The following is a 15,700-nucleotide window of genomic DNA, read 5'->3' on the forward strand; positions in this document are numbered from 1 at the left end:
ATATCACTACAAGATTGTCCAGCCAGGGGAAAAAGCAAAAAGCAGGCAAACAATTAAGTTGTAAAAATGTTTGCCAGATTGCAACTGTGTGCATCTACAATTCTCAGTATTGTAGGCTGAAATACAGTAGTAAAATGCACAGTCATTGGCTACCCTGCAGCCAGTCTTGGATTGCACCAACTCTCATGGGGATCCGGCAAGTTCAGAAAAAGATTTATCATTCAGATCTTCACACATACATTTTAGCATCTTTTACATCTACTTCATAGTTTTAAAAAAAGCTTTTCTTACTTTACTATACTATTTTGGGGCACCACTCTTATATTTTTGTCACCTTGGTTGTCTTTGCTTTTAAAAGGCTGTGTTTAAAACCCATGATCATCTTTGTTTTTCTTGCTACGTCCATTTTTGTCTGGAATGTCGCCAGTGTTCCCAAGCAATTAACTTGTTGAGTACAATGTTATTACTACCAATAAAAAATGATGACCATAAATCAGTAAACCTTAATTATTCTTTAAAGACCTCTAAAACTAGTTTTCAGAGTTTAAATATTTCTCTATAACATTAGATAAAGTTCAAGTTCAGGAACATTTTTGAGCTATTTAGAGCTAAACTCTTCAAAACACTTAAATTTGATCCAATTTGAGTGACAGTTACAGTGGCCTGGCAACAGAAGCAAACAACCCAACAACTATCATCAGATTTTGATTCAAATGTTGCTGTGTTGATTAGTACACTGACGTATGTGATGTCACTCATTTCAGATTAGTGTGAAGAACACATACAAACGTCTCTCATGTGAAAACACTTTGGTAGAAATGTGTGTAGTCATGTAGCCCCATTTTAAAGAGGTCAGTTGAGAAAATATGTTTAAAATTGCCTTTAAATAAACTTCTAATCAATGCAAGATGCTCAAGATTCCAGAAACCTGAAAAAGATAAACATTTAAGGAAGGTCAATTGTCACTTTCGCCCCCTGCAGCCAACCAGAAGCCCAGGCAGCAGTTCGGCTACACCTTCAGGCACACCCACCAAGAGCTCCGCCCTACAGGACCTTTACATCCCTCCTCCGCCCGCTGAGCCATACACACCCAGGTAGTGTAGCGTGTTTTCGTGTGTGAACTTTTTCACTCTGAAGGAAAATATTTTTAAGTTACAAGAAAGAACAAAATGGAGGAGGAGGAGCGTTGACTTTGATGTACACTTGTTTGTCGGTACATTTGCCTCTGCTGTTGCCATAGAGACGAGACAGGAACCTTGTCTGGGGATGAAGCATCTCGTAACCATGGTGGCGTCAATGTTGCCAAGCGCTCTGAGTCACCAAATTCCTTCCTGGATCAAGAGTCTCACCGACGAGATGAGGAGGAGCCTGTTTACTGCACCACGCCTACATATGGTATGATGCAAGAATGTGTGTGTGTGTGTGTGTGTGTGTGTGTGTGTGAGAGAGAGATAGATGATTGAGTTTGAATTGCTTCTGCTGAATTGAGCCACTCCAAATAACATTAAAAAAAAAAAGACCCCAATCAAGAGCCTTTGAATCCAACTTCCAAGTCGTTGATAATACGTTTTTAAAAGTGATGGAGCTCCAAGAATGAAACTTTAAAAAGCTTGACATTATTGCAAAAATCTTAAATATCACACATCAGCATATAAAAAGGGATGATAACTTCTGTAATTGTGTGTGTGTGCGTGTGCGTGTGTGTGTGTGTGTTGTGTGTATACTTGTAGGCAGGCTGAGGCCCATCTCAATGCCTGTGGACTGTAACTGGGTGGGCGACTATGAGGACCCAGCCAAGCTGAACAGAGAAAGCCGCAGAGGTGAGTGCCGGCGTGTGAAGTGCATATCTATGTGTGTGCACCTCCTCAGGAGCCTGTTAGATTCTGTTAAACGTTCCAGTCTCTCCTTATTATGAAGAGATCAGTGTGTGGAGATCAATGAGCCTCCATCCTTTTCTCTAATTCTCTCTGTGATTAGCATCACAGAGAAACGAAATAAGAGGGGATGAGAAGGGAAGGGCGGGGGGGGGAAAAAGTAGACAGTTGGCACAAAGGCAGAGCAAATGAAAGGCAGCAAGAATAAAAGACAAACAAAGAGAGGAAGAGAGATAGGAGAGGTAGGGTGAAGAGGAGGAGGCAGAAAAGGAGGGATGAGAGGAGGCAGAAAGAGGAGGAAAAAAAAGACTATTCTCCCTGACCTCCACCTGAATCACTCACACAGTTGCTATGGTGACGCTGACAGCAGCTCTTCTCGGTGTCTCATTTTCCTCTGGCCGCTGCTGCCTAGCAACCAGGGGAGGACCGGGTGGGAACCGTGGAGAGAAGTAGCGAAACCTGAGTTTCCTCCCCTGTGGAGTGGTGAGGCGAAGTTGGTTGGAAAGAGATGGAAGAGTGTGTCCCTGAGGAAATTCAATAAACATGGACACAGCTCAGCTCACACATGCATGGACACGTTCTCCCTGTCACACTTTCATACTCACAAAAAACAGCATTATTGTTCCCATCACTACAAAATATGATGGGTAATATAGATCCATTCATACTTTAATTGGTATAAAGATATTTTACTTTAATGTGTACTATGGTTGATTCATTTCACAGAAGCATCACTTATGCGTTATGTCGGACTGAGCAGCGGGGAAGAGAGGACCAGCTCTGAAGATTACTCCTCGCACACAGCTCGTCCAGGCAAACGGTCCAATGACACGGCCAAACGTGCTAAAAGGCGGAGCCACCACAGCCAAAGCCCCTCCCACTACGTCCTCCAGGCAAATCAGAGAGATTCTCCACCGAGAGACCCAGCCTCCATTTATCACGTAAGTCAATTCTTTAGTTTATTCTTCATCAAGTCAAAGGACTTGTACTTTTAAAGTGTGAAGAATTAAAAATCTTTCACCTTTCAGTTGGGGCCATCTTGAACTTCCCTAAATGTAGTTTTTAAAGTTTTGTATACATTAAATAAACAGCATATGCAAGTGTTGATTAGGTGCTGGCAGGTGGGTTTTGTTTCCTTTGGAAGGGGTCAGGCTAGCTGTTTCCCTCTGTTTCCAGTCTTTATGCTAAGCTAAGCTAACCGACACAGGTGCTGTCTCCAGTTTCATATTCACAGTACAGCCTTCAAAGTTGTACTGATCTTCTCATCTAACTCATCAAGAAAGTACATTTGCATATTTCTCAAAATGTTGAACCACTCTTTTTAACAGGTAGATGAAAAAAGCCTGCTCGAAAAGTAGCATATTTGTGATGTCATTGCGTTATATTTGCATTCAGCTTAGTGCCAGATGGTGTCAGCCCTTTACATGTAGTTCCTTCTCTTCAACTCTGTTCTCACATCTACTGTATTTTAATGCAGCAATAAAACTTTCCCATTTACATATTTTCTATTTATTTTGTTGGACAACAGGACGAGTATGAAACTGTAACTGAAACATGGCCCATTGAGACTACATGTTAACCAGCATTCACTTCTAAGCCATTTCCAAGCTGATGTTCTGCACTGCTGAAATTCAGATTTTATAATCACAAGGTCATCTGACAAAAGCACCACTTACATAATATAAAGGCAACAGCTGTGCTGTGATTTCGACTGTATTCTCATGTAAAACGATTACTCAAAGAGAAAAGTTATTCATTTTTTTCCCTCACACAGCCTCGTGTTCTGAATTCAGAAAGTTTAGAAATGAGAATGAACTAAACCTCGAGGTGATAATGAGTGGGAAGACAATGGTCAAAACAATCAAAATAAATTGTTAAAATGAAGGGGGAGGAAATTATACAGATTAATGATTGGTCCTTAGCAACACTGTTGGCACATGCGTATCTCATTCACGTCTACACTGGGTGCTGTGCAGACTGAATGTGCTGCACTGCCTCTTTGCCATGACTGAGCAGAGTAGACAGAGAGAGAGAGAGATGTGCTTCTCTCTCACTGGGCAGCAATGCTAACTCTCTAGAAAGAAGTTAAGGTTTGTCCAAAAAGTCACTAGGCGGTTTTGTGAAAAAAAGGTGTCTTAAATCTAGTGACAAAGTTCCTAAGTTGGTAACACTGCTCATAGCACAATTAGTAAAAAAGCACAATTATTTTACTTCAGGATGCAGGTACAAGCTTTGGACGTATGAGCAAAGTGATGTAATTCCTCTGACTTTCCCCTCCGTTGCGTTTTCACAGCAAAAGTCTAACCCACCAATCTGCTTCCTCTCTGATTTGTTTTCGTACTGGATCTAACAGCCAGTGAAAAGAAGAAGACATTTAAGCTTTTACCTCTGATGAAAATGTGCTATGGTGAAGTGTGATCTGAGTGAATGCTGACTCGTTATTACCCCCTGTCACTTGCATGACATCTGCCCGCCCTGCCTGTCCGTCTGAGTGTGGCATTCTTCAGTCCAGACAGTCAGTTTGACCGGCGGTGACCTTATATATCTTGACAGCATCTCTTTTGAAATTAAAAATGTTTTCATTGCCTGTGTTTGAGCGCGCGCGTGTGTGTTTACAGCGTGCACGGATGCTGCGATGGCAGATGGAGTGTCAGTGGGTGTGGGCGGGCCCGTGTCATCTGTCTTGCTGAGCGTTGGGCTGTGAGTGGCCGAACTCCAGGCAGTGACGTGTAGTATTGTGACATCAGAGCTGGTCTGTTGCCCCACCTGACCTGCCCAGAGGGGTCAAATTACAAACGTGCTGGCGAGAGCTGAATGTTACCCTTCATGTTTTGCTTACTGAGGTTTCTGTTTAATCCCAGTGGCCCCTGACCTCTAGTTTCTCACTTTTCCTCCATCTCCTGGACGTCCTATTGTGCCACAGTCCCTCCCTTCCTCTTTCTGTTCTATCTTTAGAGGTGTGAGAGCTGCTAGAGTCCTCCATGAGGTTGACTTTTCCATCGGTACCCCGTGTGTGTGTGTGTGTGTGTGTGTGTGTGTGTGTGTGACAGAGATAATGAGAAAGAGTTTCCCTTTATGTCAGTTTGTCTTCTGCCTCCTCTCCTCATCTCCTTCGCTCCCTAAGATCTGTCATCTTTTATATCCCAGGATTCTGTGCAGTAAAGAAAGGCCACTGATTCTTCCTGACAACCTGCTCTCCCTCCCTTCCTCCCTCCCTCTTTTTCTCTTCTTTCCTCTCTCAGACATACCAGCAGTCCTCCTCTCTGCAGTCAAAGAACAGGAAGAAGAATAAAGGTAAGCAGTAAAAGCCACCTGTTAGGTTTCCCTTTTTCACCACAGTGTGAGCAGGCATCGTCCCCAGAGCCCAACACTTGCCAGTTGTGGTCACTTACTCATCTGCTCACTTGCTAATTGTGCAAAAAATGTGAGAGCAGCTGCTGCTATCATTGAACCAATTCTCTTAGGAACACTTTATTTTATGGGCCTGTTAGAACTTCCTAAAAGTTATTTTGGTACAAATTATAGGGAAAATAGAGACAAAAACACTAGTGTTGTATGTGCTGTATGCTCACCTGTAGACAAATTCCACATATAGTATTTGCACATTCAGCTATCCTAAAAGACTCTCTTATGTTAGCAAATAATTGGAAATAATTACTGGGTTTTCTCTACCAATACTGGCTCGTCTTTTGTGGATATTTTCATTTTGATCGCTACTTTCTTTTGTCAGATGAACAATTCAAAAATAAAAATATTAAATAGAGAAAAGTCTTAAATCATGACATTTGACAGCTGGAATCAACAAGTACTTGGCATATTTGCTAAATAAATGACTTATTCTTTTTCATCCATTTTCGTTTGACCACCTAATTGATTCATCTGCATCATTACATTAATCTTCAGTATTACAATCATTTTAGTGCTCTTTGTACATTTATTTGGTCATATACTGTATTTATTTATATGCATATATGAATGGACACTTCACATGCCACTTCACATGCCACTTCACATGTCACTATATTTGGTTTTGGTAGAGTTAAGCCAATCACAGCTTCTGGTTTGTATCATCTGATGAAAAGAAAATGAAAACTTAATTGACAGTAGCAGTCTGTATCTTACAAGTTGACTATTGTCTGCATTATCCACCATGTAATCATCTTATGCTCAGGAAATATCCTTCCTTCATGTTTTGTACCAACGCATCATATTTGCATTTTCAACACATCATGCTCATTTCTCAGATTTGACAGATTTGACTGCAGGGGAGAGAGATTCAGCTTTTTGTCTGTACATTTCCTGCAGTCCAGCTGAACAGTCACATATGATCATCCAGTGAGTCAGCATTTCTTTACACCGCAGAGGCATTACTGTAAAGACAGAAACTACAAGTACAGTTTCTATATAGAGCAATCAAGTGTAAAATATAGCATTTTAGATGTCTATGCGCCAGTTATTTTATTATGTTTTACTAGGATAATAACTAAAGTGAGATAAAAGGTACTATCTGAACTAGATGGTTATACTTTCACCTCTTAAGTTGATATCATATCTGTCCTTTTATTTAACTCCCTGATATCAGTTTCTTTGCATCTTTGACCAAAGCTCTTTTCCGTTAACCACCCTGACGAGGATAAACATGTTGGAAGGGACTTTTTTTTCCCGCAGGCCTTTCACTTGTTTTACCATCTGCCATTGTGAGAAACTCTGAAGGCTTAGTTCCATCTGCACATTTTGGGCACTGGCTTTGTTTGTTTACAGCAATTACACCAAAATTTTTGAAATTAATGTGATAATGATTTATTGATGCTCAAAGAGGCCATGATCAATATTTTGTATAGTAGCAATGTGTCAAATGACAATTTATAATGTCAGTCATGACTTTGCTGCTCCCTTCAGCTTTATGGAGCTTTATAGCGAGTTTCAGCTATTTGTTTAGTTGTCCAGATGCAATTTTACTGTTTTGGTTCACTGTCGGCGCTCTCATAGTGTCGTTTTTGGGCTGCAGCAGGCAGCTATTTTCAGAGAAAAGGCTCTAAAAGGCCACTGTACACTTCCTGCTCAGCACCAAACAAGCAAACGAACACAATTACCTGCAGACTAGCTGGTGACCATAGTTGAACATTTAGCAGCTACAGAGCCAGATATTTCCCTCAGGAGTTGGTAGAGATTAAAACAAGCTGAAAGAGAGTGAACATTGGATTTATAATCACCAGGTAGAAAGAAGCACTGCTTGAAATTAATTAATAAAAAAGTTGCTTACTGCAAGTTTGAATGTTCCTAAATGCCACCTGATCAACGAGGTAATAACATATTCCTCGTTGCTTTGGCTGAGGCTGAGCTAAACTTCATTTTTTGAAAAGTGAAAATTGGTGATGGTATCAGTCTGGAGCTGCTGCATAGAAGATTACTTGAGAGTAACTGGTCAAGTGTATCTGAGGCCACTTTTGTGTGCATTCTGGTTCAGGGTGTATAGCTTCCTCTATATAACACACTATAAGACCTATTAATTATCTGCAAAGTAACCCCAGACTTAAATGCCTTTCACATTGCTTGTTTGAACTTTAATTTCTTGCTTCTAGCTATGGGGGAAAAAGTTGTTTCCTTTTGAGATAAACTGTACTGTACGCTGCACTTTCCATTGCCGCAGCAATGAATGCAATATTGAATTGCTTTCCATCTTGTAAAGCCATGAGACTTTTGATAAAGCACAATAAAAGTTTCTCCGTAGTCTTTAACTGGGAGCCAAGTTTCCCTGGTAATCTCTAATGAGGAGCCTGCTATGAAAAATGTTACTGGGCTTTTATGCCAGAGAGAAAGGCAATTTTTATTTTTTTACTGCAGTGCAGCAGTGTTCTGTCAAACCCAGTGACTGAACCCCTGCCAAGAATTATTGCAACCTTAGAATATGACATTTTGTGAAAGCTTTTTTTCACACTACTATGAAAGACTTAGAGGGTGAGCACTTACAAGAGGCATTAGCAATGCCCTCTATCTTTTAATTGACAATTTGTCTTGCTTGCATCTCACGCTTTGTTATTAAGTCTCTTCATTTATCACCTTTATGTTTTCCCTTTGTTGTTCCAGGACGCAGTTTGGCCTCCCTGAGTCGGAGGCGTGTTTCCTGCAAGGCCCTGGGCAGAGGAGACTGTGAGGGCTGGTTGTGGAGAAAGAGAGATGCCAAGGGTTACTTTTCTCAGAAGTGGAAGAAGTATTGGTTTGTTCTGAAAGACAATTGCCTCTACTGGTACATTAACGAGGAGGTAAGTCTTTGTCATTTCAGCTGTCTGAATTTTTAGTTTTGGTTTTTAAACATTTCAATTAAACTTTTAAAAGTGTCAGTTTCCCAAATGTAACAAAATGTAACATTACACAGTGTCAAGAAAAAACTTTGCTTGCTCTAACATAATAGGAGCTGTGCACGTTATGGAAACAGCTGTGTTGCTTCTCAAAGACAAAGACAACATGGCATACAAGCTACCCTGAGGTCGCACCTTATGCTCAAATATTACACTCTCAGGATGAGTCCTGGAAACTTTGCAGCAGATTTTGAACAATGAAGGGAAAAAGGATTCAGTCAGGATATTTTTAATGAATTTGACCTATTTAGAAGTTCTAGGAGTATTCCGTGTGTTTTGAAGGGGATGTGTGCTTTTTATGATGTTTTGTTGTTTTTATAATATTTTATACTGATTATGGATGTCAAAATATGGTCAAAGCTCTAAAACTTGAACATATGGTATACCCTTCTTCTTCTTCTTCACTTCTCCTTCATCATCGTTAAGATATCAGATTGTCTGTGCATTCTCAGATGCAGCCATCCATTGTGTAGCCTTTGTTGGTTATGTTGTTGCTAAGGTTGTCATTGATTGCCAATGATTGTCCATTCACATATTTGCACTGGATTCATGCTCAAACATGTCCAAACATATCTGATGATTTCCATTTCATAGCCAACCAATCCAAACAGAGTGGGCTCATCAGGAAGGGGGACTTAAAGAGACAGGAGCTAAAGATGCCTGTTTCAGACAGAAGCTAAACTGAGGGGCTGCATAAACAATACATAGGGAGTTTTTTGAACTGTAAGCCATGCAAAGATATTCCAATAGAGCTCAAGAATATGAACAGAGACCCAGAGATCTGCATCATATGTCGACTTAAAACTCTTCTAACACTGGCTTTGTCATAGCCACTTTCCATGAGCTCATTATTTATCCTTTTCTTGATATTTTCTGTCTCTTTTTCTGTTCAGGATGAGAAGGCAGAGGGCTTTGTCAGTCTTCCAGAGTTTAAGATCGACCGGGCCAGTGAATGTCGCAAGAAGTAGTAAGTGCATCATGAAAACAGGCCTATTGCATATTTATGTGTATGTACCATCGCCTGAGACTGTGTTTATAAATGTGTGGCAGCAAAAAATAACTCCCTCTGTTCCCCCCTCTGTCTCTCTAGTGCTTTCAAAGCGTGTCACCCCAAGGTCAAGAGTTTCTACTTTGCAGCAGATGGAGTGGATGACATGAACAGGTAAATGCTAAACATGGATGAAGGTTATGCGGTAGGGAGCAACCTTCCTGCTGGGTGGCAACAGAGCAGCTTCCTATTTACTGTCCCCAAAGCACCAAACAAATATGTTTTTCATGTGGTGTTAAAAAAAAGAGGCCTGGTACGTTGGGGAGTGATCCGTTTACAAAACATAGTTTACAATATATTTGCATGTCAGACAAAGACTCTCACATAATCAGTCACAAAGACCATGTTCTTTACTATCACAACAAAGATGTAACACAAATCCACAAATAAACAGATTTTTAAGTGAAAGCATACAAGTATTCTGTTTTACTGTATAGCTTGTTTTACTATTTTGTGAGAGAAAGAAATATATTTTGTGATACAAACATGATTCATCACAGCGAAACACATAAGGAACCTCCATTGAGTTGATCATTTTCTCCATTTTAGTGATGCAAACTTATTGTTTACCTTCACTAAGCTATCATTATTTGAATATATTATATTTCCCCCTTTTAGTTATATTCAGTGTCTCGAGTTCCCTTTGGTCTGTTATACTCTTTGTGATTTATTTGTCTCATAGCGTGTGATGCTTCCAATTATGTGTTTGGGTATATAATTAATCCATGAATCTTTCTTGTGTTAGATGGCTGAGTCGTCTCAACATGGCAGCTGTGGGCTACGCCGAACGAGAGAGGATACGCCAGGAGCAGGGTGAGAGTTCATTCAGTAATGATAGATGGAGAGAGATGCCGCAGTATCTATCTGACAGTATGTGTGTGGGTTTCCTGCAGATTACTGGAGTGAGAGCGAACACGAGGATGACGCCACCTCCAGCCCCAAACAGGACAGTCCCCCACCTCCATATGATACCTACCCACGGCCTCCATCAGTGAGTCACACACACATGACTGTATTACATGGACACTGACACATGCTTACTTACCCGCTTGTATAAAGATCATATTGGACTCAAAGGCCAAAATCTAGCTTTCTTCTCCTCCGCAGTCCATTTTAATACTTAAAATTATTGCCGATTTAGCCTGCAGGGAGTGGTAGGACTAAATTTGGTATAATTGGTGCTATATTTGGCCCTGGAACTGGTTGCTCTACATTAAGCATCTTTGTCTTTGGGCTTTAGCCTAGAATAAAATTAAAGGCAAACACAACAACAGCTCTTACAGCACCGTTTTAGTCCAAAACTTTTTCTGGCCAAGGGGCAGATATCTCAGATTTATTAAAATAAAAAGGGTCGCCAAAAACACAGGCAGGATATGTTTAAAGGTAATAATAGATTAAAATCCTCATTATATAGAGTTTTTGCCTTTTCTGTGCACATTCAAACACACATAGTCGCACACATGCCCCAATCTTGGCAGTCATCTCACTCCCTTGCTGAAAAAATTCCTTCTCTGGAGTCATTAAAACTGAATGAGGAAAGGGCCATCATTTGGCATCTGCCACTCTTCTCCTCTCCATCAGATGAGCGCCTACTTGGAAGGCAGGACCACTCGATTGTCCTCCACGGAGACATCTCGTTCTCGCTCTTCCCAGGAAGACTTCCTCTGTGGAGAGCCCCCCACAGCAGCAGAGCCACAGTATCACCCTGGTCCTCTAGGGGGAGGCACCACACACAGTGGCAGGAAGCCCGGGGGCAGCAACAGCAGTGATGTGCAGTATCGGTGTGATACTGTAGAGGTGTGTATGATGATGTTCAAACATAAGTAAATGTAAATTTAAGTAATTGGAATAAGACAATACAGGTAATGAGCAGCTCTTAAGCTAAATGGTAAGTAATGGTTACGGTTCGCTGGTCCATATATCTGTCCATCATCTCAACTCCATGAAATTATCAGTCAGTGTTTATCATCCCCACACAATAAATCCTGATGTCTTTCTTGTTGCGCCACTATCAGGACGATTTTACAGCTGTTTAAATTCCTATTGGCTGTTTGCCACAGTCTTGTTCCCAGAGAGTGGACACTATCCATTTTGCACAGCTGGTGACTTTGCTCCTGGGATGCCTTCAGGCTAAAATGTCAAATTTGCACACAATGCAATGCCAAAATATAATTGGCATGAAATGTGCTGATTAATACAAACTGATGGGATGATTACATTTATACATAAACCTAATCAGCAGGGACTCCTATGGTTTGAATTACCTTATAAATTATGTTCCAGCATAACCCTCAGGACAAAATAAAAATTGTTTTAGGCCCACTGATGTTAAGTCTTTGATGAAGTAGCATTCTGTTGTCTACTCCTTCAATACTTTTGTGTTGTGGGGAGTAATGAACAGTTCAGCCTCTAGGGGCAACATTAATTTTTAAAATGAGCCAAATCTGGGAATTTCATGAAGGAGCTTAAAAAACGACACACATGAAATAACAAAAATACACTATTTATATGGAAACCTTAGTAAATCTTATTCATATATAGCTACTTAGCTAAGCAAGTTTAAAACAATAAACCTCTCCCCCCTCTCAATACTGGGGAGCATAGATCTCAAGAAGCGTTAAAATACTCACCACTCGACATGCAGTCAAATCATTCTCAATGCTTGATAATATTGTTTAAGAAGGTAAAAGTCAAATGGTTTGTCTGTTTCCGTTTCTGTAGTACCGTTCCAGTCCGGCAGGGGGCAGCAGTGAGACAGGGTCCCCGGGCCGCTCTTCCTCATCGCAGAGACGTTCCTGGCAGGACTTGATTGAAACTCCACTGACCGAGGCTGGACTGCACTACTTACAAACAGGACCATTAGGTAACACACAGATCAACCAGAGGTTAAATTCAGATATCTGTGGAATATAATTATATTTTTTAGTCTTACTCTAACTAAGTCTATTGTGCAGACAGGCTTCAATTTGACATGTTATTGTCCTTTATTGGTATTTATAAGCACTTTTTTTCACAATCCTTTATTCCTTTACAATGCTTTCATGCATTATTGAATTTTTTTTATGCCGCATCATTCACTTAAATCAATTCAAACTAAACTAAAAGACTTGATGCAGTACTTTTGCAGACTCTTTCAGAGTTGTTTATGACAGCTTCTTTTGGGGGGGGGGCGAGGGGGGTATCACTCTATAAATAGTTTATTTGGCATACTGTAAGATAACTGGTGATGAATATGAACTCACCAAGTATATCTACAAAAACATGCTTTTGAGAGATTTAGATTGGACATGCAGTAGAATAGTCTTTATTTATTTATGTTTAATTTATAAACCCTGGCAAAAATAAGTGTCATACATATGTTATATTTATGTACAGTAATTTATGTTCTGTAAAAAAAAATGATGGCAGAAAAAATATAAGTCTTTATCATCTTTTATATCACAGAGGACGCCGTCTTTGCCGAGCCTGGTCCCGGTGGTGGGACTATGATGGCCGGAGCTGTTTACACCCTTCCTGCGCAGAGAAATGTCCCGTTGCCCGTGGCGATGCAGAGGCTCATTCCTATGGCAACCCAGGGAGGGAAACCCCGCAGCTTCACACTGCCACGAGACAGCAACCTACACACACTCCTCATACCCCCTGCAAAAGAAGAACAGCAAACACACAACGGTGAGTTTAAGTCCATGTGAGAGAGACTCAAGAGCATACATGTAAATGAAATGGACAGAAAGAAAGAGTGGACAGAAAGAGCAGCAAAGCTAACACATGTAGATTTTTTAACGTGTGGGTGGATGGACGTCAAGAGAACGCAGAAAAGAAGAAAAATATCTGTCTCTCACTGAATAATAACCACCAGAGACAGAAAAAGAGCGGAGATTTTTTAAGGTGAAGATGTGACGTCAATACATGTGCCAGAAATAATAACGCTCTCAGGCAGACACATTTCCATTTAAATCATCATCAGTATCTAGTAGGGTAACAGTCACTCCAGTCTTGTACTAATCTAATGAGGCTAATGAGACAATGGCGGACTGGTTGCCAAGGTGAGGCCGACACAGTACAGGAAGAAAGTGCCAGCCGTAAACAAGACTGACTTATGTAATCAGGGGATATCTGCATTTGTATGAGAGTAAGAAATGATATCAAAAACTCTCCAAATACAGTGAAATATGTGTGAATTCTTATACAATTAGTGAAGCACAGGAAACAAAACTACCAGAGTGAAGAGGACATGGCTCAGGCTGAAAGGGAAATAGATTTTTCACTGTCTAATACAAGTCATTATACTGTATAATACAATGTTGATGTGTGCTGCTGTCCTCCAGTGGTTGCTCTGAGATATGACCAAACCAAATCAGATTTTCAACAGTTCTCTCCCCTGTAGCTTCCAGTCTTGTGATGACTGTGAATAGAGAAAGAGAGTTTAAATCATCGTTAAATGCGTGACTCTGTCTTTCTCTCTGTCTGTGTGAAGGCGGCAGTGAGGGGGCATCCCTGGGCGACCTGTTTCGTGCGTGCGAGCAGGGGGGAGTGTGTCCTCTAGGACGCGCGTCGGAGGCCAGAGGTCAGTCAGAGTTCAGGCAGTCCTTCCTCAGACGGGCAGCCGACCCTCAGCTCAACGAGCGTCTGCACCGCCTCCGCATACTGAGCTCCACACTGAAGGTTTGTTTATACGCTCATACACAAGCATAAGAATGTACACATGAAATCATTTCGACAAAAGCATATACACCAGGATAAGATTGAAGGTATTTCCAAGCATTTCACTCAAGCAATAGACCATTCACTAAACCCCCCCCCTCCAAAAAAAAAACTGCATGTGTCCAATCACAGCTTGGCAACCGTAACTAGGCGCACTATTCCTGTAAAGCCTTGGATTGAGCTCATACCCAGTATATAAAAATGTCTTTGTCTTAGCCTTTCTGAGACCAAACACTCGAGAGCAAATATGGAGTGGATTAATCAGTGTTTGACTGTTTGACTGTTCTACATAAGCTGATATTACAGTAGTAACTGAGCTCTACTTCCACAGAGCTTTTCATTATGTTAAAAAAAAGCCACATTCATTACTCATGACATTCAAACAGTATTATGTTACAGTCAAATTAAATAACGGTCTTAAATTACATCTTCCTTCTAATACTAGTAATAGTAAGAGTAAGAAGCTTTACACTGCAGTACAGTGTCAGCTACATGGATCATCAACTATTGAGGGTGATGACTTTTATGCAGCTTTTATTATGCAGCCTTAGTCTCAGTGTTTTAGCACAATATCATGTCTGATAATTTGAAAAAAAAACAAAACAAAAATGCTAGAAACATTAACAAGTCAGCTTGAGACATTGTTTTCAACCCACTTATGGTGCTAACATATGCTTAATTATCTAGATAGCTGCATGTGATGTCACATTAGCCAGCATGGTCATCAACCAGAAGCCTGCTCTGAGAAAAGTAAAGGACACATTGAATACTAAGATTACTCAGAACTGCGAATGGTGAAACTGCCACCTCATCAGCATAAACTGCATATGTGATTAGGGAGAACAGAAAGCATGATAGACATAGCAACAGTAACTAAGGGGTAATAAGGGGGGCTGGGCTTTGCGAATGGTCAGTTTTGAAAAAAAAAAAAAAAAACCCAACTATATGACTCATTTCTTTTTCTATTAAATTGCAACATATTGTATTTCACTGATTTGCACAATGCTTACAAAGACGATGGTGCAATTTCATTCACATGCCTATCTTTCATTCTTCAATTTGTGAAGTATTTTTAAGTATTAAGAATGCATTGATTTAGTAGTTTGTAGTTTGTGGGATTTTCTGATACAACTCACTTCATGGTGCTAATATTTCCTACTTTTTAAAATTTATATCTTGTTTTTTTCTGTTCAAAATCTACTTTTTTAAAACGTATCCACTACATAATGAAAGAATGAGCACTTTAAGGCCTAAACCTCAACAGCATATGTCACATGTGTTTTTAGTTTTCATTTCTTACCCTGACATACACTTAAACACATACGCACACATGTACACACACACACACACACACACACACACACACACACATGCTGTAAAATGTCTCTGTCTTGTTAGTTTTGCTGCAGTCATCTGTCTCAGTCTGTCTCTTCGGTTTGGTTTGAGTCTTTTCTATCTAGCTTTGTAAATCAGCCATCTGTGGCTTCATGCTACATAAGCAGTGGTTATGTTACTGAGCTGGGTGCCTGCAAATGGCTTTTCCGTTGTGGCTGTTTTTTTTTTTTGTCTCTAGAGTTTGTATCTTTGTTGCTTCATCTGTGTATGGGCGGGGATGTTTGGCGAGGGCGTAAGGGGCTTTGTCGCTTGTGCGTGTTGCTACAGTGGCTTTTTGTGAGGATCTGTGGCTTTGGCTGCCCCTGTATGCTGGTATAGGTTGG

The 15,700-nt window shown here is 40.5% G+C and overlaps 1 protein-coding gene across 1 annotated transcript in view; it reads left to right on the top strand.

Moving 5' to 3' along the window:
• Nucleotides 1-15,700, top strand: part of cnksr2a (connector enhancer of kinase suppressor of Ras 2a) — a 47,045-nt gene that overhangs the window by 28,769 nt on the left and 2,576 nt on the right. The window contains exons 10-23 of the mRNA XM_053342320.1: nt 982-1,094; nt 1,241-1,395; nt 1,731-1,820; nt 2,601-2,815; nt 5,117-5,168; nt 7,962-8,137; nt 9,127-9,200; nt 9,324-9,395; nt 10,027-10,094; nt 10,175-10,272; nt 10,863-11,078; nt 12,003-12,144; nt 12,726-12,950; nt 13,756-13,943. Of these exons, the coding sequence (XP_053198295.1) occupies nt 982-1,094; nt 1,241-1,395; nt 1,731-1,820; nt 2,601-2,815; nt 5,117-5,168; nt 7,962-8,137; nt 9,127-9,200; nt 9,324-9,395; nt 10,027-10,094; nt 10,175-10,272; nt 10,863-11,078; nt 12,003-12,144; nt 12,726-12,950; nt 13,756-13,943 (1,884 nt within the window). The remainder of the gene's footprint in view (nt 1-981; nt 1,095-1,240; nt 1,396-1,730; nt 1,821-2,600; nt 2,816-5,116; nt 5,169-7,961; nt 8,138-9,126; nt 9,201-9,323; nt 9,396-10,026; nt 10,095-10,174; nt 10,273-10,862; nt 11,079-12,002; nt 12,145-12,725; nt 12,951-13,755; nt 13,944-15,700) is intronic.

Source organism: Scomber japonicus, chromosome 21 (genome assembly GCF_027409825.1).
Source record: "Scomber japonicus isolate fScoJap1 chromosome 21, fScoJap1.pri, whole genome shotgun sequence".
NCBI lineage: Eukaryota > Metazoa > Chordata > Actinopteri > Scombriformes > Scombridae > Scomber > Scomber japonicus.